General features: G+C 35.0%; 1 protein-coding gene across 23 annotated transcripts in view; it reads right to left on the reverse strand.

The window, feature by feature from the left end:
• The window catches only part of NCOA3 (nuclear receptor coactivator 3), an 85,324-nt gene that overhangs the window by 17,446 nt on the left and 40,396 nt on the right, over positions 1 to 27,482 (reverse strand). For 16 of the 23 annotated variants that reach the window (XM_074605102.1, XM_074605096.1, XM_074605086.1 and 13 more), the window contains 9 exons: positions 13,061 to 13,136; positions 9,904 to 10,018; positions 7,439 to 7,546; positions 5,566 to 5,738; positions 3,815 to 3,915; positions 2,671 to 2,845; positions 1,929 to 2,117; positions 1,573 to 1,674; positions 628 to 768 (listed from right to left, as the gene is read on the reverse strand). In XM_074605102.1, the coding sequence (XP_074461203.1) occupies positions 628 to 768; positions 1,573 to 1,674; positions 1,929 to 2,117; positions 2,671 to 2,845; positions 3,815 to 3,915; positions 5,566 to 5,738; positions 7,439 to 7,536 (979 nt within the window). In that variant the 5' untranslated portion in view covers positions 7,537 to 7,546; positions 9,904 to 10,018; positions 13,061 to 13,136. The remainder of the gene's footprint in view (positions 1 to 627; positions 769 to 1,572; positions 1,675 to 1,928; positions 2,118 to 2,670; positions 2,846 to 3,814; positions 3,916 to 5,565; positions 5,739 to 7,438; positions 7,547 to 9,903; positions 10,019 to 13,060; positions 13,137 to 27,482) is intronic. The other 7 variants (XM_074605103.1, XM_074605104.1, XM_074605106.1 and 4 more) reach the window with 2 other exon arrangements.

Genomic DNA, 27,482 nt, shown 5'->3' on the forward strand with positions numbered 1-27,482 from the left:
TGAATCCTTCAAAAAGACTAGAGTTTAGAAAACTTAGAAAATGTCATCTTTCTTACTGAAGGCAGTGGCTGTACTTCACTTTATCTATCAAGGTTATCAAATTAGCATTACAAAATACCTAACACTGGAACACCAAAAATATTTTGAACCCTTCTGTCTTGAATAAGAAAACGGCATCAACACAACTTTATCACTTTTAGTGAGCTACCCTTTAACAAAAGAAAGGATGAATTAAAATAAAAAGAAAGTCAAACTCATGTTAAACAAAGGTAACAAGCTAATGATAATTAAGGATTACATGTTACTACAGAAATATAGCTGTCATTGTAATTGCTATATCCATCTGTGGAAAAACAGATTGCTTCAGGCTCCCAGATCGTGTATCTGATATCTTCCATGGAAATTATCAAAAGAGACACATTAGGAAAAACCAAATAACTTCCATCAGAATTCCTATTTCTCAAGAGGTCATCCTCCTTCAGCTTGTAAATATGAGTCACAGCAATTAAGACTACCAAAAAATATGAAAAAAATGAACACAGGCAGAATTCAGCATTTTTGTTTGTCAGAAAAAAAACACAGCCATTAGGAGAAGCATTACGACCAACATTGCAAACAGATTTTTACCTTCATGATAGTGGCGTTTGTTTGACCATGACTGTCCATCATTATGGCATAAGAACCTCTGAATACACCGACGAATTATATCTTCAAAGCCAGGTCTCATGGAAGACCGTAATGAGTTTGTATCAATGTTGACAAGTTTTCCTGTAACAGGAAAGAAAATACACAAGTTAAACTCTTTATTATATTACTATGCCAATCCTTTTGTATAATTACGGTACATATCTGAAGGCTCCAATATCACCATTTTAATTGTTCATCAGCCTAACACCAAATTTTGAGTATGCAGAAGTTACATTTATGAATTATCTGCTATGTGAGAATATGATGCTGCTTGTTAAAACAACAATATTCAAAGGGGTTTAGATAACTGAATAAGAGGAAGTTAAGTACCCACAGGATAATGCCAGAGCTTTAGAAAACAGTAACTTTAGCCTCTGGTTACAGGCACCCAAAGGAGGCATACACAGTAAAATTTTCAAAAATACTGACCAACTACATCCACAAATGAAAATCATAAATACTAACCGGTATCCGAAAAAGCCCCATCCAGATTATATAAGTATTTCAATTTAAACAGCGTAAACCACTTTAAACATTAGCTCACATACTGTAGAAAAATACAAGCTTCAATTATGATTTAAAATATTTCTTACATGTAAAGAAAAGCACAATGACAACCACTTGAAATGTTGCCAAGTTAAAACACAAGTAATGTTTTATACAAGCTGCCAAACAATAGCATATTAGCATAGAGACAGAAAACATGTCCCACAGTTGTTATTATACCTCACTACCGACAGAGGTATATTGCAAAAACCAGCTGGGACTTCTCATTATGAATTCTGCTAATCGCTACAGGTACATGATTGACTTACCTACTTGATTTATTGAAAACAAGCACATGGACACAAAAAAAGATACCTTCATCTTGGGTACGTTTCTCACCTGAAAGATCATGTCTTGTAATAAAGCTCTCTGGATTTGTTGGAAATACCCTTTCTGCAGTTGTGATACGACGTGCCACACAAATCATACAGGACTGCAAATCTGTATTTAAAAAATAATGTTTCTTCTTTAATTTCTCTCCTATTTTATTCTATTAAAGCATCTAATAAAATAGCTGAAGCATCCTTCATTGTTAAAATGGAAGTATAAACAATAAGAATTTACATTTTCGCATTCTGTTCCTACTTACTTAAAAATGGATTGGAGAAGCTACAGATTTCGTAACACATACCAAATACCAAAAAGCTTTACTCAGAGATTTCTTTTGCGCACAGTAATTCCACAAAATTTCCTACCTTCTCCCTCTTCCATCATAGCTCTTGGCTGAGATAAAGCAAAGCACTGCATTGTTTCATATCTTTGACGTGTATCCTGGTGGCTGCCTACATCTTCCAAAAGATCATGAGAGGTTTTCATCATCATCCGGCAATTGAATGTATGACTCTTCTGCCTTGGTGTTTCATTGGTCCAAGCAACTCCATTAACTTAATAGAACACAGTAAGAATTTATAAAGATTTTCAGATAAAATCAAGTCATACCTGATTTTTCTTAATTTAGATACCTTGTTCCTGTATTATAGAGATTAAAGACTATATTAAGAAGCTTTCTCAATACACCATCAGTTTTACACCTTGGGAACAGTAGTATCGAAAACCAAGTAAAAAAACCTCTTTCTCTTAAGTGACACTTCCAGTTACTTGAAGGAGAGCTGAAAAGTCACTCACATATTTAAAAAACAAGTTTCCTCAGCTAGTCTTATGACTTTAGGCAACGTGTTCCTTTAGTATCCTTGCTTTAAGTTACAGGTAAACAAACTGCAAAGGCTAAAGTACCGTGTGAAATTCTGGCACACTGATTTCTGGTGGTGTGCCTTAGTAACAACACAGTAGTATTTTTCAAGATTAACATACTTCTGTGGTCAAATATTCTTTGTATAAGTAATTTGTTTTGAAAGGTTATCCGTTACAAGTTGTTTTGTTCTTCTCTGATTGTTTTCAAATAGCCCGGTAACAGTGTAGTAAGTCAGCTTTTATTACCTGAAGATTTTGGTAAGTTTTTAAGAAAGTCCTTCCGGTCCTCTTCATGCAAGATACCATATACGCTCGTATTAACCAAATCTTCTTGTTTATATTGCAGATACTGTGTGACATTTTCTGACACAAACACTATGTTCCCATCTCGATTTACAACAAACAGGAAACCGTCCAATGCCTAAATATTAACATGACAACATATCATATAAGACACACTGCCTAATTCTGAATATAATTTAGTTTAGAAACTATGTGGGTGATAAATGTCAAGTTACAATACATGCATTTCTCTTCAAGGGTAGAGCTGAAGTTTTACATTTTTCTCTGAGAAAAGTTGTGTCTGGTAAGGAATGATTTCAATATTAAAAATTAATTTGTTAATTTGTTATTGCATTGAGCTCTTTGACAGTGATAATCAGCCTTCTTATTTCATTCTTGCTTTATTTGAACACAAGATAATGAATTTGTAACATTATTTCAATAGCTGGCAAATTGAAACAAGAAGAAATTCAGTAGAAACAAGTCATAAGACATGAACATGAAGCCATTTCCACCACGAGGTAAGGGGGTCTATTCGTATCTTAGAATACTGTATTTTCTTAACTGAAAGAAACCCTCCAATATCTATGTAAAACAGTTAAGTTTCAAAAGTGCTTTTTAATAGACTTGTAAATATAGGATTGGTTTTCTAGGAATAAAGAAAAGCTATCTGATACGCACCTTTTTTTACAACTATTATTAGATTATTTTACTTGATGGCAACATTTGTTTAAAATGCTTCACAATTTGGAAACACAAACCCCAATACATCACAAACCTCTGGTCTTTGCAAAATCTTATCCATTTATTTTAATGCCTATCCTCCAGAAAAAGCAAAATATTCCTTGTATTACTAAGCACTGCTTTAGTAGTAATTTGCTAATGACTACTGGAAAAAGTGAAGCAGAAGAACATGAGAAAAAGCCAAATGCTATTGTTCTCTTTCATTCTGAAGAGAATTTCAGCAAAATTAAGAAAACATGATAGATTTTATTCCTGTCCCTTTCAATATAGTTCTTGCATGCTGTTTATTACTGTAGGATTGCAGGCTTTATTATAGTATTTTCACCTGCCTTAAGTATTTTCTTCCATAGGGATTTACACTTGCCTGTAACAAAAGAGGTCCCAATGAATCCTTATCAATAACCCCTTGACCCGTAGAAGATACATCAGCTTTCTGAACATCATCATCATTAGAAACTGCTTTTCCTGAAACCCAAAAGATACATTTCAGTAAAGCAACATTTCATATGAAGATTTTAATATTATAAGCCAGATTCTAGGAAGTGTGTGAATAAAGGCCAAAAAAAAAGCATGAATAAGAGAGGAAGTCTCATACATTGTTAGTTGGTTAAGACCAGAAAAAATGTCACAGCTATATAATGCCAAACCCTTTGCTTACATAAATTGACTTGACAGTTAAAGATCAACTTGTTTTGTGAACAATATTTCTTCTGCTGCTTTTGGGATCATCTGTCTGATGAATCCCTGCTGACCCTTTCAATGGCCATTAAACACACTCATTATAACATATCTCTTCCTTATGGTTTTATTTTGATCATCTCATCGTCGTTGGCCAGTTTTCAGATGCCATCACCATTGTTCTACAACAAGGCTTTGGCTCATGTTAATATATGCGTTCATGTGTATGTATGTATACAATGAAATCACATTTTAAGAATCAAAATATCCTAAATAAATCAATTGCAGGGGAAGGTGGAATGGGAATCCACACCAAGCAGCAGAATTACAGAAAACAAATTGTAAACTTTGTTCTGTGATACTTGCTGGCTCACTAAGCAGACCACAAGAGGAGTACAACATCCTAAGGGAAGATTATCACATACTCAACTCTATAAAGAAACAGAATTATTACATTAGAATACACTAGATTACACTAGAAAAACCTTAAAAACAGAAGTTAAGATTATTTTTTTTTTTAGCATTGTTTTAATATGTTTTCAAAAGATGTGGCAATTTACCAAGACAGGTAAAATATATACCACAGTTCATTTGGTTTTTTTAATGCTTTGCTGTGCAAGGGAAATATGTACACTTGGCAGGCTGCTGTCATTTGGGGGTGGCTGGGGGGAAGGAGGGAGTGGTTTAAAAAAAAAATAATTTTTTTATATATATATCCCTCACTATACATTTCAAAAATTATGTTTATCGAAACTTGCTGCATTGCTATTTTCTCCTTTGTTGACTTAATTATACGAGTACAGTCAACTGCACTATCTAATTGTTTGATATCAAGCTAAATGCATTTTAAATATATTGGAGTCCAATACTTAAGCATTTATGAAGCATGTCTTAAACAGCACAAGAAAAGAAAACAAAGTCCACAGAAATATAATAGGGGAAAACAGCAATAAAAATTAATATATCTTATTGGAAGTATGTCCCATAAGAAACTAGGTATTTTTTAAGAAATTAATTTCAAAGCATTAAATTCCCTTTAAGCATGAAGTCCCTTGAAATGAAAGACAATGGTACATATTCTTCATACTGGTGGGTACTTAGTATATTGTACCAGCTGATTGTACAATGTCATGTTTCTGGTTTCTCTGTGGATGATCTCAAGATTTCCTAGTATTTTCAGGAAACTGATAAGAAAGGTCATACAAAGTTTTAAAGCCCTGATTCCCAATAAAAAAAAGTGATATCAAATACTTGCGTACTTTTAAACAGAAAATTATTTAAGACCTATTAAAGGTTTGGTTCAAGTCAAAGTCCAAAGACTTTCTCAGTGACATGCTCTTATGAAAGACACCACTCGATTTTCCAAGTAACTACTGCTCTGGGAAAGGAATCACAAGAAAATGAAATTATTTATTTTGGCTTAGCAGGGAACTGTACCTTGCTCTTTTATCTGTCGAATCTGTCTCACAGTTTCTTTTAAAATAGCACATTTGTCTGGTTTGACATTGAAATTGTCAATGTCACTCAGATTAGCAGATATCAGTTCAGCCAGTTCTTCAATGTATTTGCTTTCCTGCTCACGCCGACGCTTCTCACCACTGCAGGTCAGACTAGGAACCAAAAACATCATTTCATATACTTACATACCGTCATATACAAAAGCTGGGCTCACTCTGTGAACTTTAACGTACCTCATGTAACACTTACCTATTAAACCTATGTAGTAGTTACTCTTCCAGCAAACATAAATCTGAAGTGAGTGTGTTTTGTTACACTGTTGTTTGGTTTGGGTTTTGGGGTTGTTTCAGTTCTTTTTTTTTTTTTTTTTTTTTTTTTTTAAGAATTTTAAGTACAAATTTATCTTAAAAGGATATGAGAAAGTTACTCATCCAAAAAATCCTCCTGTGATTGATCTATCTTTAATGAAAATCGTAATTGTCTATTATAAAACTGTAACGCTCATACAAAAAGTATATTTTAACCTTAAAAGTTACTTTACATTTCTTTATAATTTATTAGACAAATCAAATAGAATTTTAACAATCTATGAAATCCCTTTGGTTTGCTTGTAACAGGACGATTACAGAAGGGGATACCTCAGAGAAATTTCTAGGCATCAGGACAAAAATGTCATCTCAATATCCAAGAAAACCAGAATCCCAGACAACCTAATGTTGCTGGATGAAGTCTCTCTCTGAAATTCCTTTTCCTACATAGGTTAATGTGCTGAGTAAAGCCACTGTCTACAGCCTAAATCAACAGAGAGAACAGTGTCATACACAGAGCATGCCAAGATTAGGAAAAGAAGGACTCAGGAGAAAGGGAAGGGGTGGGAATGGGCAGACTGAGAGAATCAAAAGAATGAATATTCTTTCAGAAGAAACCAAGTGAGAGCGTTAGGAAAGCATGCATGGACCAATACTGGAGAAAACAAATACATGACAAAGCAAGGGCTTGAAAGATAAAGAAAACTAATGAAGGGTGACAAACTGAAAAACAGAATTCTTGAATGGACAGACACTGGAGAAAAGGAAAGAGAAACTGGAATGGAGGACACTCACAAAGAGATATGGGATACGGTGGGAGAATCTGAGTATCTCATACACAATCTGTTGCATGATGGAGATAATTAGCATGGGACAGTGGGGACATATAAAAAAGGGAGAAATGTGAGTTCACATGGTATTTTGGTGAAACTGAAGACAAATTTAATAAAGGTTAATACTCTGTGGGAACAAGAACCTGAAAGGATAACACAGAACTCTTAACGTGTGTTGGAAAGCAATGAAGTTGGAGAGGAGAGAAAATGGATTCCCTCAGATAACAACCTCTGACAGAGTTGAGTGAGGGGCAGGACGACAGCATGGAATGCCAAAATTTGAGATGAGCTTGCAAAGAACTAGTCTGGAGAAATGGAAGTCAGGACAAGTGCTGAACCTATTGCAGTATTCTGTGCTGACCTGAAATGAGGCCTGCCAAATCAACTACCAGATATAACATGCTGCCTTTGAAATGTCTGCGAAACAAGAAGTTTTTCTTCTTTTGCCTTGCAATCACAGCTTCAAACAGTGCTTCTTTACATGTTCACTCTATTAAGATTTCCACAAGAGTCTAATTGTACAGCACAGTTCATCAGCTTTGGCATATCTACACATAATAGTAAAGTTCTGTATCTTCACAACAGAAGCTGGCATAGAGAATTTTTCAACTGAATAAAAGGATTAGTTAGAATTTTAAATTGCAATGAAAACTTGAAAAATATTTTTAAAAACTTATAATACAAGAAGAAAAGAAGTCTATATAAACACACCTTGCACCTGGTGTATCACAGGGCAACGGTTTGCGCTTCCTTGACTCATTGGTCAAGCTATCCAAGGAGTTTTCTCCTAATCCACTCATCTTGAACATGCATCAGCAACTAAAAACAATGAAATAAGAATTGTGAATGAACCCCTAAAAATAATAATTTAAAATGCAGAGATTACTTATTTTTATAGGATTTATGAGTCAGTATTTTTACTGGAAATCCATATACCTTTTTAGTATTAAAAAATAACATTTGGTTACCGGAACATATGACCAAAACACTGAAAATACAGAAACACTGAATAAAATTTCCTTTTCTCTATGGCCCTTTTTTCTCTTCATGTAATCTAACCACTGCAGCCACAAATAATTGTCATCCTTAGGAGTAAATCAGTGGGCTTAAATGAGAGTTCCACACTTGGCTGGGTTATAATAGTAAGCTTGGCTTACTATTACCACCCTCTAACTCAACAGGTTACTATAGTCTAAACTTCATATCTCTTGCTAAACCTTCTAAAATTAACACAGTTTTCTAAAACTTTGAGGACAAGCGAAGCAAATACTTCAGAACTCTTTCAACCCTATTGCTTCTGCAGCAAAGATTGGGCCATAATGCAATAAAATAACAGGTTGCTTTTATTGAAGCCTAGTTATGTTAAACAGGCCATGGCATATATCCATGACACTCATCTCCCCTCACTCCCCAAGAGGAAAAAGGAACACAGTCACAGAGGAAAGCAGACATCTATGCCAGAGCCTGCTATGCAACAATCAACAACATGCTGACGGAAGAAAAAAAACTTTACAATGGAGCTATGCTATTTATGTAGCCAGACTACTTTAGAACATAATTAGAAATACAAAATAATCTGATAATTTGCATTTGGGGTTTTTTTGTACCACAATGACAACAAGACGCGACTGGGCAGTTAGAAGTTTAGTGTTATTTTATCCTTTTTAAAGAAATTTCCAAATTAAATGTCAATTTCATTTACTGTAATATAATTCAGACTGCATTTCTTTACCCCATACAGCAACAACAGTAACTGGTCTTAAGCATTTAGGTAAGACAGTTATATTTGTTAGTTGGAGAGAAACTTTTCCATAATGTATAATCCAGGCACTAATAAATCTTTCAGGAAAAAAAAGTTCTTTAAGGATCTCCACAAGCAAAACCCACGGTTACTACAGATATTAAAAAAAACCAAACAAACAAACAAACAAACAAAACCCAAAACTGACTTAGGATGACCAAATCCCTAGGAGTCTGTGATCACATATCACAAGGACAAGCAACCGACAGACACGCCTTCAACTAAATGAAGTTTATGTTAAGGTATCAGAGACTGGCAGCCAACCGAGTGGAAGCAGCTCTGCAGAACAGGATCGGGGCACGCTGGTGAACAAGAAGTTAGCTGAACACAAGTCAGCAGTGTACCCTAAGCAAAGCAAGCCCACCCCTTAGAAAGGCACCTAGTCAAGTGAGTGCTTCCAGGACAAGCCATCTAAAGAAAAAAAGAGAAGTGTGTGTATTACTTCTGAGGTATTAACCTTGACTGATTGGGTTTTTCGCTTACTGGCTTTTTGTGGCAAAAGAAAATAGTACTGCTTCAGTTCTTTCTAAAGTCTAAACTGAAGGGGCAAAGACACACAAGAATATATCTGCATGAAGCAGAACGGGGGTCGCTTGCAATAGTTGATACTGTTATTGCAGGATGTTAGCTATGGGTGGATAATTTAAAATGGCAGTCGTCTTACAGCAGTACAACCTCTGAAAGCTAGACAGGACAGAGGACTGCTGGCTGCACTGGGGAACAGACACCAGATTACTCTGGCAGAAGTAAAATGGCATCTCTTTAAAGCATAAATTCTCTTTACAGCTAAACAAATGTTACAACGCTCAACATATATTGTATTCATAACCAATCCTAATCCCAACTCATAGGCATTAGGAGAGGAAGGATAATATACTTTGTACTTTACAATAAAAACAACAGTAAAACATAATCTTGCATTTGAAATAAACAATTACAAAAGATACTTTACTCCGTAACTACGGTTAGGGACTATACAGATAAGAAGTTGGTTTTACATCTAAATATTTCATACAAACCCAGGATGAATAAGGTAAAACCCAATATACAGAAAGACAGAAGAGCAAGCCTGAAGACTTTTATTCAATCATATATTCCTCCAGGGAAAAAAACTCTCAAATACATTCATAGTGGCCCACTTTATGTGAGGATCAAGAAAAATACACTGTTACACCACTAGATGACAGCATAGCACAGAACAACTGCAGGGATACTTTCTTCAACAAGCAGCCGAATGAAAAACTACTCATCTCAGCAAGTAAGCAGTTTGAAAAACAGATTATATAAACAGGCTATCAACATGCAAAAAGCAGCTGATTATCTGAAGCTGACACTCAACAGAACATGTGACTCACAAGGTCTCATGCCTACAGACCTCACAGCTCAGGCTGAGTCCCAAGAGTCATTCTGTAGGTGACACACGCACGCACTCCGGGATTGGTGCTTCCCCGTAACTGCATTCACAGGCAGAGCTGCAGGGTTAAGAGCTACTGCGGAAAAAGAAAGGAAGAGCTTAAAATATAAGACTTAAAGGTAGCTCAGGAAGGGTGTGGGCACAGCAAGTATGTCAGAAGCCAAATTCTATTTAAGAGGAGAAAAGATTTAAAATACACCAAATAGTTGAAAATTTGAGTTAGGACAGACGTTTCACCAGAATATAATTTTGCAGGTAACAGGGTTGCATTAAATGACTTAGAACAGAAATGTCATTTCTGGTTTAACATCTACCTGTACTAACAGATAATTCACAACGTGATTAAATAGAAAACCAAAATTATTAAATTTTGTCTCACAAACATGTTACATATCAGAGAATATAACCCTTCTTCTATTTAAGAAAACCTTTCAGTGTCTAAATGTAGAAGCTTGGAGAAGGAAGGAAAAATTAGGTAATTTGTGTGTAGGCTGTTTCCCTACTATTACACCCACATAGCTTGTGGTAGTTTATTCAGGCCTGAAGCTGCAGAGCTCCTGCACATGTATTTTCCTTTCCCTAAGAGTATCGTTACAAGCTGGGAAGGCATGTAATGCCTAGAACAACTCTGCAACTGCTTAGCTAAGGAAATTACAGAAGCTGCTTCCCAATACAGATGGATTTACAGTACAAATTGTTAACAGCAAAACTAATTTCCCTGCTACGGGAAATATTAGCAAAAGAAGCCATTATTCAGTGAGTTAATAATGAAAGAAATCACCAGTTAAAAAGTATTATATTTGTGTTATATTTGTTATATTAAAAAGTGTTATATTTATTCATTGAATATGAACCTATAATTTCTAATGATCTAAAAAGTTTTTTCCAAGAAGAAATCTATTTTAGGGGGCTTGGGGGCTTTTCCTGAAGTTAATCATTATTTCAAGACAGCTTCAAAACACAGCTTTCAAATGTTAAAACTCTGATCCATTTAGCTATTGAAAACAGATGACACAAGCCACACTTTGTTCTGTCCAGTATTATTTTCCAAAAGTTATTTGGAAAAACAAAGCCCTAGCTCTTGCCAAATAATTCAGAAAGGTATACATTTGTATGAAACAGAGAATGTTAAAGTTGAATGGAAGCAAATATGTCCAGAGCCCTCCAAAGTTTATACTTAAAGTAAGTTTGAGAAAAACCAAGACAACATAAGAGATGGTTCAAAGCCTTCAAAGCAAAACATCATTTAATTCCATTGGTTGTAGCAGTAATGAACCACTATATACTGATATTCCACCAGTAGAGTGGAACCAAAGGCAGCAATATTTGGAGAAAAAGTTCCAGACTTTCATGATTATTTGCAAATAATAAGTACTAGCTTTTGCATTACCAAATCCTAAATTTTCCAAAATTTTTCTCACTTATCTAAAAGAGGAAACAAGAAAACAAAAAATAATAAAGACCTTTTTGCTCATCAGTAAAAGTGCTGAAAAAACATTTGCCCTTTTTAATGAAGTGCACGTGTCTACGTCCTTTGCAATGTACTATATACTTTTCACATGTCAGGTCTGTTCATGTCTCAGTGAAAACCAAAGATGGACTGTTAAAAAGGTAGTGTTTTTTGCAGGTAATATGAGTTCTAGTAATTATAAATCCACCCATTGCAACAATACATGTACAGCCTTCCAAACAGAACCACAGAATTTAAAGAAATTGTCAGCATTTCTCACTAGGATTTTTCAACCTGCCAAAATTTAAGCATTTTGATAGGGGGGGAAAAAAAAAAAAAGCTTCTAAAATTCTGTCCCAGACTACCAAGAAAAGATGCACATGTCGACAATATGGTATGTCTGAAATCAGGAAAGTTCCCAAAGCCATTTCTTAGAGTGCATTCAAGTCAAGCGGACGTCAAGAATTACTAAGCACAGTACTTAGAAGTACTAAGCAGAAAGTTTTCAGTGTGATAGGATAGTTTCTTCCTTGGTCTTACTCACGTCATCCCCACACAAATTGGAAAGCTACTAACAACATTCATTAGATCACTTTCTGCTAGTTTGTTTTTCAGTGCACTGATTTCCTTCTCCAACTCAAGCATTATTCCCTCATGCCCGTGTTCTCAGCAGTTGTAGATGAAAGACCTATTCACCAAATAGGACATGGCAACTGGGGAGGTTTTATCCTAACAGGGGTCCAAAAATATAAACAGTTAGATGCTTCAGATTTAGTTTTTGTATTTGTTTAGCTGAAATAGTTGACCACACACACCTCCCCCAAAAAACCCCAAACCCACAAAGCACAACCACACAATACTAATTTAAAACATATCCAAAATATTTAAAAATATCATATTATTTGCACAAAACTATTTTTAACACTTCTTTGGTCCCATGAAACCATCAAGTTTTTCCTATACTAAATATATGTACTCATGGTATCTTGCATGGTTGGCAGCTCTTCTGTCCGAGCTGATTTCTTCTGTGAAAAATTGACCAGGGAAAAAGCATAAATTGGCTCTTAGCATTCCCCAAAATAAGCCAATTATGAAGAATTAAATCAAACCAGTCCTTTTCAATGAACCATGAAGATGGTCTGGATTTTTTTTTATTGTATATAATGTTGAAATATTGAGTATAATCCTCCTTTCTAAAAAACAAGGCATAATTCACAGTTTTTAAAGATGCAAATTATAATAAACTAACTGGTTTATGCTAAGAGAATATTTAAATTGTATTTGATACAAATAAAACTAGAAGACATTCCATTCATGAAAATTTGTTATTTCAAACTTACAGCTTATGATAGCTTTCCAGTGAAACTTCTAATACAAAATATTCTTGAAACTGATGTTCCCATTTATACAGATAGGAATCCACAAGAAAACAAACTTAGAAAACTCCTTTCTGGCAGTAGTGAAGTACGGGGGTTTTGGCTTGGTTTTTTTGGCAGGGGTTTTGTTGTTTGGGTTTTTTTTCATCTTCCTTCCCTCCTCCCCTTTTCTTCTTTTTAAGAACATGCTTCTTATATACTTACATGTACAGTTTGTACATTGTAGCTTTAAAAATGGTAAGAGAATAACTATTCAGGTACATATAGTCCAAATATGAAATCAGTCACTTACTTGTCCTTAGCAAACATTCAAGCACAGCATATTATTCAGGGGACCTTCAGAATCAGAAGTCATTTTAAGTCACATCCTGAAAAACAAAAAAGGCTGTACATTAACGAAAAAATGCTTGTTTTTCAATTTTTTCACCTAATATTAATAATATTACCAAGAAAGCAAACACTCAATATTGAGATATTTTAATGTAAAACATGTTTAAGACTCACTTATAATAACCATAACTAACTGTCATCTTTGCTATATGCTAAACAGCTCAAAAGTCTGAATCTTAACATCACAAATGCCACCCAGTAAGTCAGAATTCCTTTCGTATAAGAACTAAATATATTCCTTTTCAATGCAATTTTTTTTTTTTACTTTAGAAGAAATAATGAGACTGTTGTAGATATTTGATCTTAGTAACTTTTAAATCTTAATATAAAAAGCTGCAGCCCCAAATTAATTATTTTGTGGACTTATGACTGGCAAGTAAAGATTAAGTGCATGGCCACTCTGTGTCAGCCTGTACACATTGCTTGGTACACAACTATTACACGAGAACAGCAAACTGTTTACAGAGCTATGAACACTCAGGTTTCTGTTACTCTGTTTTTCTATGAAATTCTAGGAATGATTAATCCATATTACCATGCTTTATACAAGGTATGATTAAGTGTACTAATTAGTGAGATTCTGGGTCTCAGTAACTTAGGAATTACAGTAGAGAATTACAGTAACTTAGGAAAAGTTTTAAACAACAGCTGCATGATTGAATCGATTTACTGAAAACTGCTTAAAGCGCTACACAAAGCAGAGGCTGTTCAGGCTAATTAAAAAAATAAATTGCTCTTGGGAAATATTTATGAGACATTCACATGTAAGCACACACCATAGTCCTATCCAAAATCAAGAGTTTCAAAATTGATACTTCTACCCAGACTATTTAATGGGTAATCACCAGCAGGCAGGTAAAGGAGTTTGATTCAAGTAGCTCATTTCTTAAGAAATTAAACTGAAGCTTTTTGTATCAACTGGTTGCATATGCATTCATCTGCTGTTTTAATCATCCCTTTGACAATACTGATTGTAGCTTTATTTATATGAACTAGAATTACCAATTAAAAGGTTGATTGACAATGTGGTCACGTAACAGTAAGCATCAAGAGTAAATTGTCTCCTAATTAAAGACTTCTGTAACACCATTTTATGCTAAATCAACCTCTGATAATCATAGAAACCAGAACAAAAGCACACCAAAAAAAAGAAGAAAAATCTAAGAAATCTTAAGATGCAGTATCAGAAACATTTAGACACCACAGAAAATTAAATCCTTCAGCTGTTCATTTCTGTAAAAAATGCTAAAGCAGACCTATACTACACTCAGTGGTAGCTTGCTATCTAGCTTCACTGGGATGCTCTTATACATAACAAGGGTTATTTTCTGATGTCTCCACTGGACAGAACTTATGGAACAAAAAGGTAGTGTAAATTACACTCACTGTTCAGTATCAAAAGGATTCTGTATGACTGGAAATGCAAGGTGAAAGAGAAGAACCCTGAAAAACGTATTAAATTGAAGACCACATAAAAACCTTAACACAATTTAAATTAGTTTTAGAATATTCCCTTTATATTCCTCTCAAGCAAATATTCATTCCATGGATGTCAATATCTGAGCTGTTTAAACAGAAGATAGAATACAACTTCTCAACTAAGTACTGCAGTAAAATAACTAAAAAATAACCTTCTGAATAACCTGAAGGCTCTTGAAGGGTTAGAAATGCACCTAGAGTAGCACTCATTTGGTTTGGCCAAACACTGCAGAAGACCATCCTATGAGAACCGTCAACTGGCAGGGCAACCTAGACAGACGTTCTAAATTCTATTCTACACACCAGGATGACATTAAAACAACCTGAAGCAGAGATGAAAACCCTACCCAGTAAACCAAAAAGTTAACATCAAATACGCTACAGTAAAATTTTGGCACATATCAAAAGTAAATAAGTCATACTATATTACTACCACTATAAATAAAACCATGATATTAAAATTCTATAATCTAATAAGTCATTACATTGTTATCATCTACAACATTTAAATAAAATAAAACACATCCCTCTTTCTCAATACTACTTGGTCTTTTCCTGGTAATGAAAGCCTGAACTCTTACATATTGAAAGTTGACCGTTCAACTCTGTTAGTGCTACTTGAAACCTACACGGTTCCTCTTCTGAGTACAGAGATAACAGCAAACTTCTTAACTTTTTAAATACAAAAAATATTTTATTTCAACATCATTTTCTGTTCTGTTTCACATGAATTAGTTTAGGTTATTAGAGTGCCTGTATCAAAGCACAGTCATGCACTAAGCGATTGCCAGTCTCAGAGCCAGTGTTCTTCTAAAAAGCGTGGCATTTGGGGCCATGCAGTCAGCTTCTCCACCAGCTCTCACCACACCACCACCACTTTCAACATGTGAGCATACTATTTCCTGCCTAAAAACTGCTCAGCCAAAAAACAAGAGTGCTCCCACAAAAACATCGTTCGGCATGTTTTGATCTCGATGAGCTCAAACATAGTGACCTTTGACTGATTTCCCCACTTTCAGGATGAGTTACAGAGATACTCAGTTTACACCATATAGAAATGAGGCATCCAACATAGCCTGTCTACAAAATTTAAGTGTGTTCATACGGTCCCATTTTGAATCCAATTTTTAACACACATGAAAGTAAGAAGATTACATTAGAATTTGGATGGGATGGCTAAGTGACAAGCCATATTGTTGCCTGTGGCACAGACAACAACAATATGACAGAGAGCTAAAGCCACACTGTTTTTAAGGTTAAAAATATACATATATATTCATAGCCAAATGTGCCAGCTTTGGTAAACACAATGGTTGCTTTTTGAAAGAAGACATAAAAAGGATTGTATCTGTAATCCTTCTTAAATGTTTCAGGTATAATTAATGTGCCTGTTTAAAAAAGAAATCAAATACAATATACTACACTTCAAACTACAGTACATAAATCCAACATATTTTTAAACCTCCCCTGGGGAAGGGAAAAAAAACCAGCAGATAAAAAATGCCACTGAACGTTAACTACAGCTTTGTGAATCTCAAAGTACAATGTAACAAACTACTGAAACAGATAATGAGACGCAAGCACACTGAGCTAATAAAAAGGTTTTGTTGTACTGTAACTATTTTGCACTAAAAAGTCTTAACTTACTTTTTAAGATTAAAGCAGCTATACTTACATTATGAAGCAAACAGCAAACTATATTAATTGTATTGATACATTATTATACTAATCCAGCACTTCCATCACTATGATAATTAATAAAATACTATTCCAAAACATACGCATTCGATCATTCCCCACTCTTTTTTTCCCCCTACCTCCTCAGCCAAAAAGGTCATTTACTAGATAACAAATAGCTGACTCAGAGACTCCTCTGAATCAGAGCTGTCAGTTTAAAAGAAAAAAACAAAAAACAGAACAAAACAAAAAAAAAGTGCCATCTATAATCTGGTAGCCAGTGAAGCACACCTTGTTGCAACACATTAAATAATCTTAACTTGGCACACATCCTTTTCATATTATATGTTCCATCTTAGGGAGACTATAATTTTTCAGGCCTTGTCAGGTTTCATTTACCAATTCCCCTGCAGTGTTTAGTAAGCACTATGCACTCCTTGGCTATTTTTCAGACATGACAATTAACTTGAGCCTTGTTCACTTTGCATATATTAAAATGACAGGACACTTTCAGTTAAAGGATGGTCAGACGTGGAACACACTCGGAGTGCGTCTCCTGTTCCTCTAATAATGGGTGTGCTCTATTTTTGGAATGTCATTACTTGTTAATTCGTTTCCTATACGTCCCTGTTCGCTAGTCACAGCAATAGATATAAGACCTTGTTATAGCAAACAAAATGTATGAAAGAGAAAAGGAGGGCTCCAGTGAACCTTATGCCTTCACCATAGACTGCAGAATACATAAAAATTTCTCACCTGTCAGCTTCTGCACAAAGCACTGTGGTAAAGTGCTCCTGCATCTCATCAGGGGTACAAAGACATGGGAACCACATTCCAGGCTCAGAACTACTGCTGCTCCCAACCCAGCTGTGGAAAGGTATGGAACTTACTCGGCCAGATGTGTTTGTCAACATAGAGCTCTTGTAAGTAAAGGGCAGTTGGGCATAATGCAGCCACACCATCTACTTGCACGACACTGGCAACAATAACTTGTATGCTCAAACACAGCAGGCCAAAAAAATATCGAAGGTGGCCTTTAATCTTGACTGATTTCCAAGCCACTGTACTGGAAGAGGTAATTTGGGCTTTCAATATAGCTAATGGCATTAGTCGAGTGTTTTTAGAATATATTTAGAATGTTTTTAACATAGGTAAGTCCTTACAGACTTGTACCTGTAAGGATACAAGAGTTAGTGAACAGTTATTTAAAAAATAATTTTAAAATTAATAAATATATATATATGAAGAAAAAAAATCCCTACCTCAAGTACCACAAAGAAAGAAACAGGATGTGATATCTGGGCTACTATAGTGGGACTTGATAACTACTTAACTGGCAAGAAACCACAGAACACCACCATTCTTTTCTGTAAATCCAGACACCTTAACAGCAGAAGAAACTCAAGCAAGTCAGTAGCTGACTGAAATACATATGGGTCTACTTAGGTTTTATATTAATACTTAATGAAGTTCTAAAAGTGGAAAACACTTCTTCCCATCATCCTTGGCGAAAACGGTGGATACTATGGAAAGAGACTGTACTGTGACCAGTGCACAAACCTCTCTACTAACAGCAATAAAAATTCTAAAATAAAATAGGAAATTTATATAAAAAGTGGTCCATTTACAAGACAAAATACCCTTGGCCAGAGCTCACAAGAGAGTACCAAGATAACAGTATTGAAGAGTCACTTTCCAGCTCTATATACACCTAATTCATAAGTGAGTCCATGCCATTCGACACATGACATAATCCATAGGTTAATAAGAATGCAAGCTCTACAATGTATCTCTATGTATTGCAATGTCAGCTAATTAGAAATTAAGTTTGAATTAATTCCCATAATTTGTTAAAATGGAATTACAGAATGCTAAATTATTTAAAGATTAGTCCAAAGTACAAAATCTCTCTAAATTAGAAAAGGACAACTTTAGAACATGAACCTATCAGTTTGACCTTATAAATCTGAAAACACTATTTATTGATTTTTAACCACTTCTAACTTTTTATGTTTTGTTTTTAAGAAGACACATTAACTTACCTGATGAAAGCCTGCTTCATGCCTTAACAACATATTCTTCGATTCTTACACAATTTTGTCCCACTACACATTAGAACATGATTACCTTTTCAGTACAAACTTTAATCACTGACACTATAAAGAAAAAGTCCAATGCAAAGGGATGATTGCCAGAAAGTAAGTAACAATCATATCAAATGCAAACACAAAGAGATAAGTACTAGTAGATATCAGACGGGATTCATGGCACAACTTATAAAATTGTAAGAACTATTATTTTATGGGAACAAAATCACACATAAACACGGGGCATTTTTTTTCTTACAGAATACAGCAGCTCCTGTAAGATAACAGAGTGACAGAAACATATTCCTACATGATCTGACAAAGATACAAGAGCTCTTACCTTAATTTAACAATTGCTAAGGAATTTGTTTTCCCTTACAGGAGAGGAAGCAACTTCTCAAACACAGTTTCAATATAGCAATAATTCAATCTGCAAGTTTTCAGTAGCAACAACTACCATTTTCTTTGAGGTAGCTATACACTATCTGACACTTCAAAAGCAGAAAGTACTTACAAAGTTCTTGGCGAGAACAGGAAATGTAATCAACTAAACCGAGTTTGTTTCATGAAACACACGTGATCCCTCTCCAAGTCATCAACAAGTCCATTCCCTTTCCTGAAGCTCTGAATGTGCCATCAGCAAGTCCATTCTCCTTCCTGAGACTCTGAATGGGTTCACATACATTTTTATATTATTATGTACATGCAGTTTTCTTGTTCTGCCATTCTACCCTACCAGTGTCTCACGGAAGCAACGACTGCTTGCTGGACTTCTAGAGAGAGACAAACACAACTATAGTATTACAATTAGCATTAACGCATTTAGTACTATGGCATTGTTATAATTGAATCACACCCTATCGTGCCAAAATCTTACTCATTTTACAGAGATCACAGTTTTATATAAAACATGTTTAGAATGAGAACAGTTCAAAACCTGAGTTTTCCAAAGCAGCAGTTAAAAATTGGGCAAAATATCAGCACTTTCCTTGTGAAAGCCTGTCCATTGCAAGCTTAAATTTAGACAGAGGTCATTTTACATTTGGATCAAAATCTCTAACAATACCAAAATGCTTTCAGACAAAGGGAAAAACTGACTGGTTTTGACAGAGTGAAACATTAACTGTACACACTATCAGTTTCTGACATGTGATCTCTACACCAAGTAGATGCCAAGTTTAATGCCAGCTTTTGAACTTCTACAAGTAATAATCAGAAAAGCATTCAAAACAGATGAACTTGTTAAATTTTCTACAGCTATTTTTAGCAATAGATGTTCAACCCCAGTATTTCCAATTTAGTCTTTGAATCTTGTATGTGAATTGAAAGTATTCATCAATTCAGTAGGTATGGAGAAAGGCTTTTAAGAAAACCGCTTATTTGAAGAAGTAAACACTTCCAAGTGTCAAGTTGCAGAGCAAAAGTATTTCTTAATTAGAATTGCACAGCTGAAAAAAAAACCATTCTAATTACCCTTTGTATTTGCATACTTAAAAAGCAAGCCTCAATTAAAAAAGAAGTCTCTCAATTACAAGCTGTATGCAATCTAGAATTTTTGCAATGATCTAATCATAGTTTTTTCCCCCTATCCTACTTTGGGCAACTGTTCATCTTGGGAGATCAGATGTGATCTAGTTAGTGCTTATGTGCCCTAAACAGCACTGTCATCAATCATCCCACCGTACATTTGGCCTATCAGCCTGTTCCCTTCATCTGCCATTTCCTACCACTTGAATAGTCACAAAGTATTAAGCAGCACACAAGTTTATCAACAGCTGGAAATCGCAAATGCTTGAAAAGAACAGTCCTGATGCTTTTGAGTATTTCTACACATCTCTGTCATATTTTGCCTTTGTGCAAGTACCATTTTCAGCCAAACTTACCAAGTGAGGCAAGTTCTTACACTCAACATAAAGACCTCTGAAGTGAAAATGCCTGCATATTAAATACATCAGAACAACTTCAAAATTTACTGGAATGTCCTGGCCATCAATAGAAAGAGCCTCTTTGATTCTGACTACTAAAAAGCAAACCCTTCACTTTTATGAATGGCACAAAATTAGGTCTACAAAGTATGCAATCCAGTGCTGCAGTTTCAAGAATCTTTTATGTTAGTGTCCAGACAACAATCTTTTGTTCTGCATTTATAGGAACACAATTTGTTACACAATTAACAAATTAGTTTCTGATATTAACCTTGGAAAAACTCCAATCTCTCAAGACTTCCATAGCACAAATACCAAGAAAACATAATAGCATGCTTACCGAAATATTTTGGTTCTGGTTTTTATGATGCTTCAAAGACAGATTTTGGTATTAGTAGCAGAGTTACATACAAACAAATGAATAGACAGAAGTAAGTCTTGCCAGTAGTGCTCTGGGTCCACAGCAGATGAGCTGGGATACAAACCACCCAAAATATGCTCACAGTAATTTCTGTCCTTCTTCCTAAATACTCAGAGCCAGTTCTGCAAAACATACCACACCACACTACCAAGCCTCTAGAACTGGACAGAAGCATTGATTAACCTCTTAAAAAAAGCACGTCACAAATTGTGTAGCCTGTTGTCATGAATTTGCAGCCAGCTGAAATACACAACACTTTCAAGGGCACAAATATTTGAGGGAATAGTATTCTGTTACTACAAAACAACAATAAAGACAAACAATAATAAGAAGCAGCTTAAATAACTTGGCTAACGTGTTTAGATTTAATCACAGCATCCTGTAAAACAACTAGAAATGATGCTGTATCTGTGGATTTTTTTTTACCTTTTGAGTGCTCTTAATTTAAAAAATAGGACTAGACAACAGGCAAAACGCAGCCTGCAGAAGTGATGACGAGTGTGACCAGCTAGTATACTTTAAACACAATGCTAGTTTTTACTGGAAAATAAAGTAGCCAACCATAAAACGATGTTGGTACAAGACAGTTCAGAGATGTAATGCAAAGCACAAAATAGTTCCCTATTTCTGTAAACACTTGCTTTTTCTACATATTAATAGCATATCTGAGGAGCATGCAAAAAAGGAATTTGCTTACAGAAAAATCATTCTTAGTGAACAGAAGATCACTGCTACTGCCTGGTCAATTCAACCGTCTGCGTATCTGTGCAAGTAATATGGTCCATGAGCAAATACAAATTGCCTACCATGACATCTCAGTGTACAGAGCCACGAGTCATAACACACATGGAGTTCCAGGTACTTCAAAGAAAGCTACATCCATGCTCAGAGCTAAACCCTAAATTCACCATCCTGACAGATACAGAATCTGGCATTGAGGGTAGCTACTCTCAAAATAGAACAAAAATATGTATATTCATTTTGAAATTAGAATACATAAAAATACAAGTATTTGTTTAAAATTAGATATTCCTAATACTCCTAGTTGTTTTAACAGTACAGGTGAACACACCTTCTTTTAATTTCTAAGAAAAAAGTATAAATATAGCTTTAAAACTCTTTTAATTGCACACATATTTCACACTAAAACTGCACACTCCTTTGGTGATATTTATAAGTCAACAATCTCCGAGATGACAAAATAGTATTTGTTGGATAAAACTAATTTTGCCATATTTTGCCATAAATTTCCGGTATATACAAATACACAGCTAAATCTTCCTCTCACTCGAGTAGAATAATTTAAAGATTATTTGTGACCTAAATTTCTTTTTGTATAGCGTATACCAATTTGCCTGAGAAAGGAATCAAAGGAGTAGCGGTCATTAGAGCTGCAAGAGAGAAAAGAACCCAGAAGAGCGTACACATCTGTGACATCTCAATATGAATGGAGACAATAGGCGCCTTATACGGCTGTAATGGAGGGTGTGGGGGAGGCAGGCGAGCAAGCCTTTTTTATTTGTAACATGAAGATGTGAATAATTCTGTAAAACGCAGTTAGGAAGCATTAAGTCCTATAACTAAATTAGTCTTATTTCTTGCTGGATTTCTTAGCTGTATTCAGTTTTCAGAAGAATCAGGCAGAAGTCATGAAACAGACTCAAATACAGAGAAAACAGGAAAAGAAAACACGAGTCTCTGCAAAAGAAGAAAAAGTAACCAGCTAGGTGTGATGGGCACATTTCACAAAAGAGATCAAAAAGGGCAAATCCATGGAACAAACAAAGCCTAGCATTTCTAAGGACCTCAAAAACATTATTGCCTGACCACCAGAGTAACTAGATCGGAATCTCAGAGAAATACTGAAGTGAAGACAGCAGAAAACAAAAAAGACCAAATTCTTACTAGAAGTCACCAGATGTTCATCGATTAAAATGTAGAAGATTTTCTAAATTTAATTCCAAATTTGACATAGTATTTAGGGGATCTTTATAAGACCAACTATACTAAACTATACTACTTAAAATTGAATTAATCAGCTTTGAATAAATCTACTGTAAATTCAAGAGGGCCTTTCAAATCTTAAGCTTCATTTATAATATGACTTGTTTTACTAGGAACATGCACTGGCATGCTAAAGAGACCGAGCAAGCAAGACAATCACTGCAAATTCCCAGCTATTTAAAGCTTAGAAGTCTTGAGTTACTCTATATGAATCGAGTGAAGATTTAATTTTCATAAATACTTAGAATTCTGCCAAAACACTTTTCTGCATTAAACAAAGACATACAGATGGCATGACACATTTATTCTAAAATTTGTAGCACATTACAATATTGTAATGGGGGGGGGAGTAAAAGGTAGTCATCACATTAAGCAGTTAAGCATTTGTGTATACAAATCAATGAAATTCTCAAAGATGGTATTATTCTCCTATAAAGTTGGTTGTGCTTAAAAAACAATATGCAGCTTAGAAGCAGTGTGGAATATTAATTTACACATCTGTAGTGATATGTGAGGATGTCACCACACACCCCCAGCCCTCAAGATGGAAAAGTGATTACACTGTCACTGTATGACTGTACCGTGATGACAACGGTGAGACAGGGAGAGAGGCAAAAAAGATGCAGGCTCTCAAGTGAATTCTGGATAACAGCTGCTACACCTACACTGCTTTTGAAGCAGAGAACAAAAACATTTAAAAAATACCTATACAGATCTATAAGAAAGTTAAGGGGGGATACTACAGGGAAAAGGTTAGCACTTAAAAAGTGGAAAGCTTGTCTACATGGGAAGAACTGAAACACCCATAGAACACAATAAATTGAATGTAAACAGGAAATACAGGGCTAAAAAAAGAACGAGTGCCTCACACCAAACTCCAACTGATAATAAAAAGATATTTAAACAACACATTAGAAGCAGGAAACCAGCTAGGAAGACGGTGGATTTCACGGCAAAGGCATAAAATGGGCTCTCAGAGAGGATAAAACCATAGCTCTGAAAAATCTCTTCATGTTGGCCTTGACCACTGAAGATACTGGAGAGATTCCCACTTCCAGCATTCCTTTATAGCAAACTGGCTGGAGAAGCAAAATTAATTTTAAGGAATTATAGAGGAAGAATTAAACCAAATAGACACATGAGCTGTTAATCAGTGACCAGGATACCCGTCATCCCAGAAGGGGTTCAAATGTGAATCTTCAGAACTGCTGGCCAAACTGCACAATTTGTCATTAAAAACGGCTACTGTATCAGAGGACTGGCAGGTGACCAGTATAGATCCTGCTGACACACAGGAATCCAGAGGGACTCTCAGGAGCCATGGACCAGTGAATTTGATATTCATACCTTCATTGACTTCCATCCATAGTAAGATGGTAGAAGCTATCCTAAAAAATAGTATCACTGAGCGCATGAATAAACAACAATTCTGCAGAAAAACAACCAACATGGCATGACTTCTGAATAGGGAAAGCTTATTTGAGGGGAAAAAAAGAAAATTGCACAGAATTACTGTGTGACCTCTATGGTCCTCAGACTGATCTAATATTTTTTGTCATTTTACATTTGTTAAAACTTGTAAGAAGATTATTTTTTTTTTTTAATATTGGAATCGCTTCAATGCAGTGGCAAAAATAAGTTTATCCATATAACCTATTTTACTCAGGGAACTTGTATAGAGACTCCATTGTCAGTATGAAATGTGATTTCACTAAGGTTTGTTGACAGAGCTTTACCAGGAAGCCCTCCTAGTAATAGATTAAGCCCCAGAAAAACTAGTGAGATAAACACGGCACTATCATTCTGAACATCTAATATTTTCTAAAAGTCAAAGCTTCAACCATTTATGAGCCAGAGGTCAACGAAAGGGGAGTGAAGAGAGTTCAGTGAAACCTTGAATTGTGCAACTCAGGTTTATGGGGGTTTGTTTTTTGCATTTCCCCTTTACAACCATGTATAATTAAAACTCATGTTTCTCCCCTTAAAACAAAACAAAACAAACAACAACAACAAAAAAAACCAAAACAAAACACAAAACCAAATGAAGTGGCTTCTAGATTTAAGCTCCTTGCTTCTCCATTTTCTTCAGTCAGACTTCAAGGTAAACTGTTGATATTTTCAAATTTTCTTTTACAGTGCTGGGGGAATGGAATACGTTTTTCTTTTTAAGTGAAAAATGAGATGCTTTGCTAGTCGTGTCACTGTCACAGTTGGGGTTTGAAGAGAAAGAGCAAATATAATGAGTCGGGGGGTGGGGGGACAGGGAAAGCAATACTGCAGCCTGCAACAGAGACACAAAAACGCGAAGAAAAAGCAATTGTGTTTTCCTTCCTATATTAACTGATAAGTATTTTAATATGAAAAATATTAAAAACTACAACATTATATCTGTGACTTCCGATTGTCAAAATTGCTTCAAGAAAAAATATGTTATTATTATTTAGGTCATGAACAAACAAAAATAAGCAAATGAACCTAGGAAAAAACCAAGTATTTTAGAGAATGAATGAAGAGAGGTGCTTGACCATCCTCAGTGCATTGTGAGAAGCTATGCATAGAAAGGATCTGTAAAACTAAAAACTACAGGCTTGTTTACCCAGGAAGACTTATTAGCATTATTAAACCAATAAAACACCATCTCTACATTACACCCACCTCAGAACAAACGAACTGGACTTAAAACATCCCAGTATCAGATAAATTACTTAAAGCAAATGTTCAGCTGGGAATGTTCAGCCACTATAATGACAAAAGTCTGCAAAGAGTGGCATAGTAACATTCTGATACATTTTACCGTATAGGTAAAAACAAACATTTGTGCAATAGGTATAAAAGTTCCTTAACTAGGGAATGATAATACAGTGTGGCCAATGTATTCAAAAATTACCCGTGTGCTAATCACCTCCTTCCTTTTCTAGACTGATTGTAAGTGAATGAATGTATATCTGTGAAATATTTGAAAGTAGAAAAGCTGTCTAACATTGATCAAGCAACCCATGAGAGAATACACTGTAAATACTGTACCTGTACTGCACTATACTTTTAAGACTTTCACTCATTTAGAATAGCAAAATGTTTTGCACAAAATCACTGTAGCAACAGAACAGCACAAAAATGGATTTCATTACAGCATGCTAATTTCACCATGCTCCATACTATAATTTGCTGTTCAGTGGCAGTGACCAGCACTGAAAAATAAAGCTACTCATCCATTTTTATTATTACAAAATGCTTCTTAAAACAAAGGATTTATATCCTCAGTCATTCTTAGCATCTACAGTTTTACATAATAATGCCTACAGGTACTTCACAAGGAAAAGAACAAATAAAGCAACAAAAATTTTACAGGAAGAAATATGCTCCCATCCAACATATATCTTACCATATATTTAAGCTTGTATAAAATTAAGAAAGCATGCCAAAATCTAACTAAGCAAGCTGCTCACTTTTAAGACCTTTATGTGCTTGCCCCTCCATCAGTCCCACTTTGGCAACATGTGTGTTACAACTGTGGTATAAAGACTGTAATTCTACAAATGGGGCTAGCCAAGAAATGACAGATGAGCTTCAAGTCACTACTACAAAATACTTTATTTACTACCCTCAAAAGAAAAAAACAAAACAAAAACCAAAAATCCCCAAAACACCACCACCACCAAGATGACAATGTGTCATTGCAAAAGAAATCACATGGGTTTTCAACAAAGTAACGCAAAATATCTCAAGGAAAGTCACATAACAGCAGCTTTCCTCAGTAAAGAGATGCTTATGTATACAAAATATTAGTTTTCTTGAGCATGTACAGGGAGGGATGCATGGAAGAAAGACTTTACAGGATAAAAGTATATAAATATACTCTGACAATGGAAAAAGTTAACATTTATAAGAGATCCATTTGCTCATCATTCTACCAGTAGTCCATAAAGTGCAGTCAAATTATGAGAGATACTGCTGAAGAGAAAAATGGATCTTCTGAACTACCTGTAATATACAGATATTCACAAATAGTTAAAAACAATCATGCTGGCACAACTACACTAACTTTTTAGTCCTGCTTATAAAAGGATATTTTCTGTTATTCATACAGCTTATTTTGTCTGCAAGACCAAATTTTACTAGACATCAGTTTAGAGTTCTCATGAGTCTAAACAAAACACTAAACAAAAACGTCTAAAATTTTGAAATTTTAAAATGTCATAAATCAACGCACTCATCATTTCTTTAAATGAACGTGCAAAAAGCCTTTAAGGACCACAGTTAAAATATATGGATTATTTCAAGACCAACGAGCTTAAGAAAGAGATATATTTTCTACTGTCATCTTACTTGGACTTGTTTGTTGCCTGTGTGCCTTTAATACCTGGTTATACATGACACAATCTGACAAAAGTAATTCCACATTTTAAATTCATCAAATAAATGGGGAGGATTTGAGGGTTGCTACAATCATGACCACAATTTTGGCTGAGGTCAATTCAAAACAACACAGAAAATACAGTGAATCCGTTATGTCTCTTCAGAGTGTTTGAGATCAACTAATATTTACAACCCTGCTGCTTTCAAACTGGAGCAAAGAAATCCCATTTGAATCTCTCATTTTTAACAAACTGAAAGCAAAGTCTGAATTCCAGAATAGCTTCAGACCTTAATTTATCTTTTGACTTTAGCAATTTGGGTATTATTTAAAGAAAGAAGATTATTTCTTAGGTATCTGAAATTACTTCCATGTAG

The sequence above is a fragment of the Larus michahellis genome, chromosome 12 (assembly GCF_964199755.1).
Source record: "Larus michahellis chromosome 12, bLarMic1.1, whole genome shotgun sequence".
Taxonomy (NCBI): Eukaryota; Metazoa; Chordata; class Aves; order Charadriiformes; family Laridae; genus Larus; species Larus michahellis.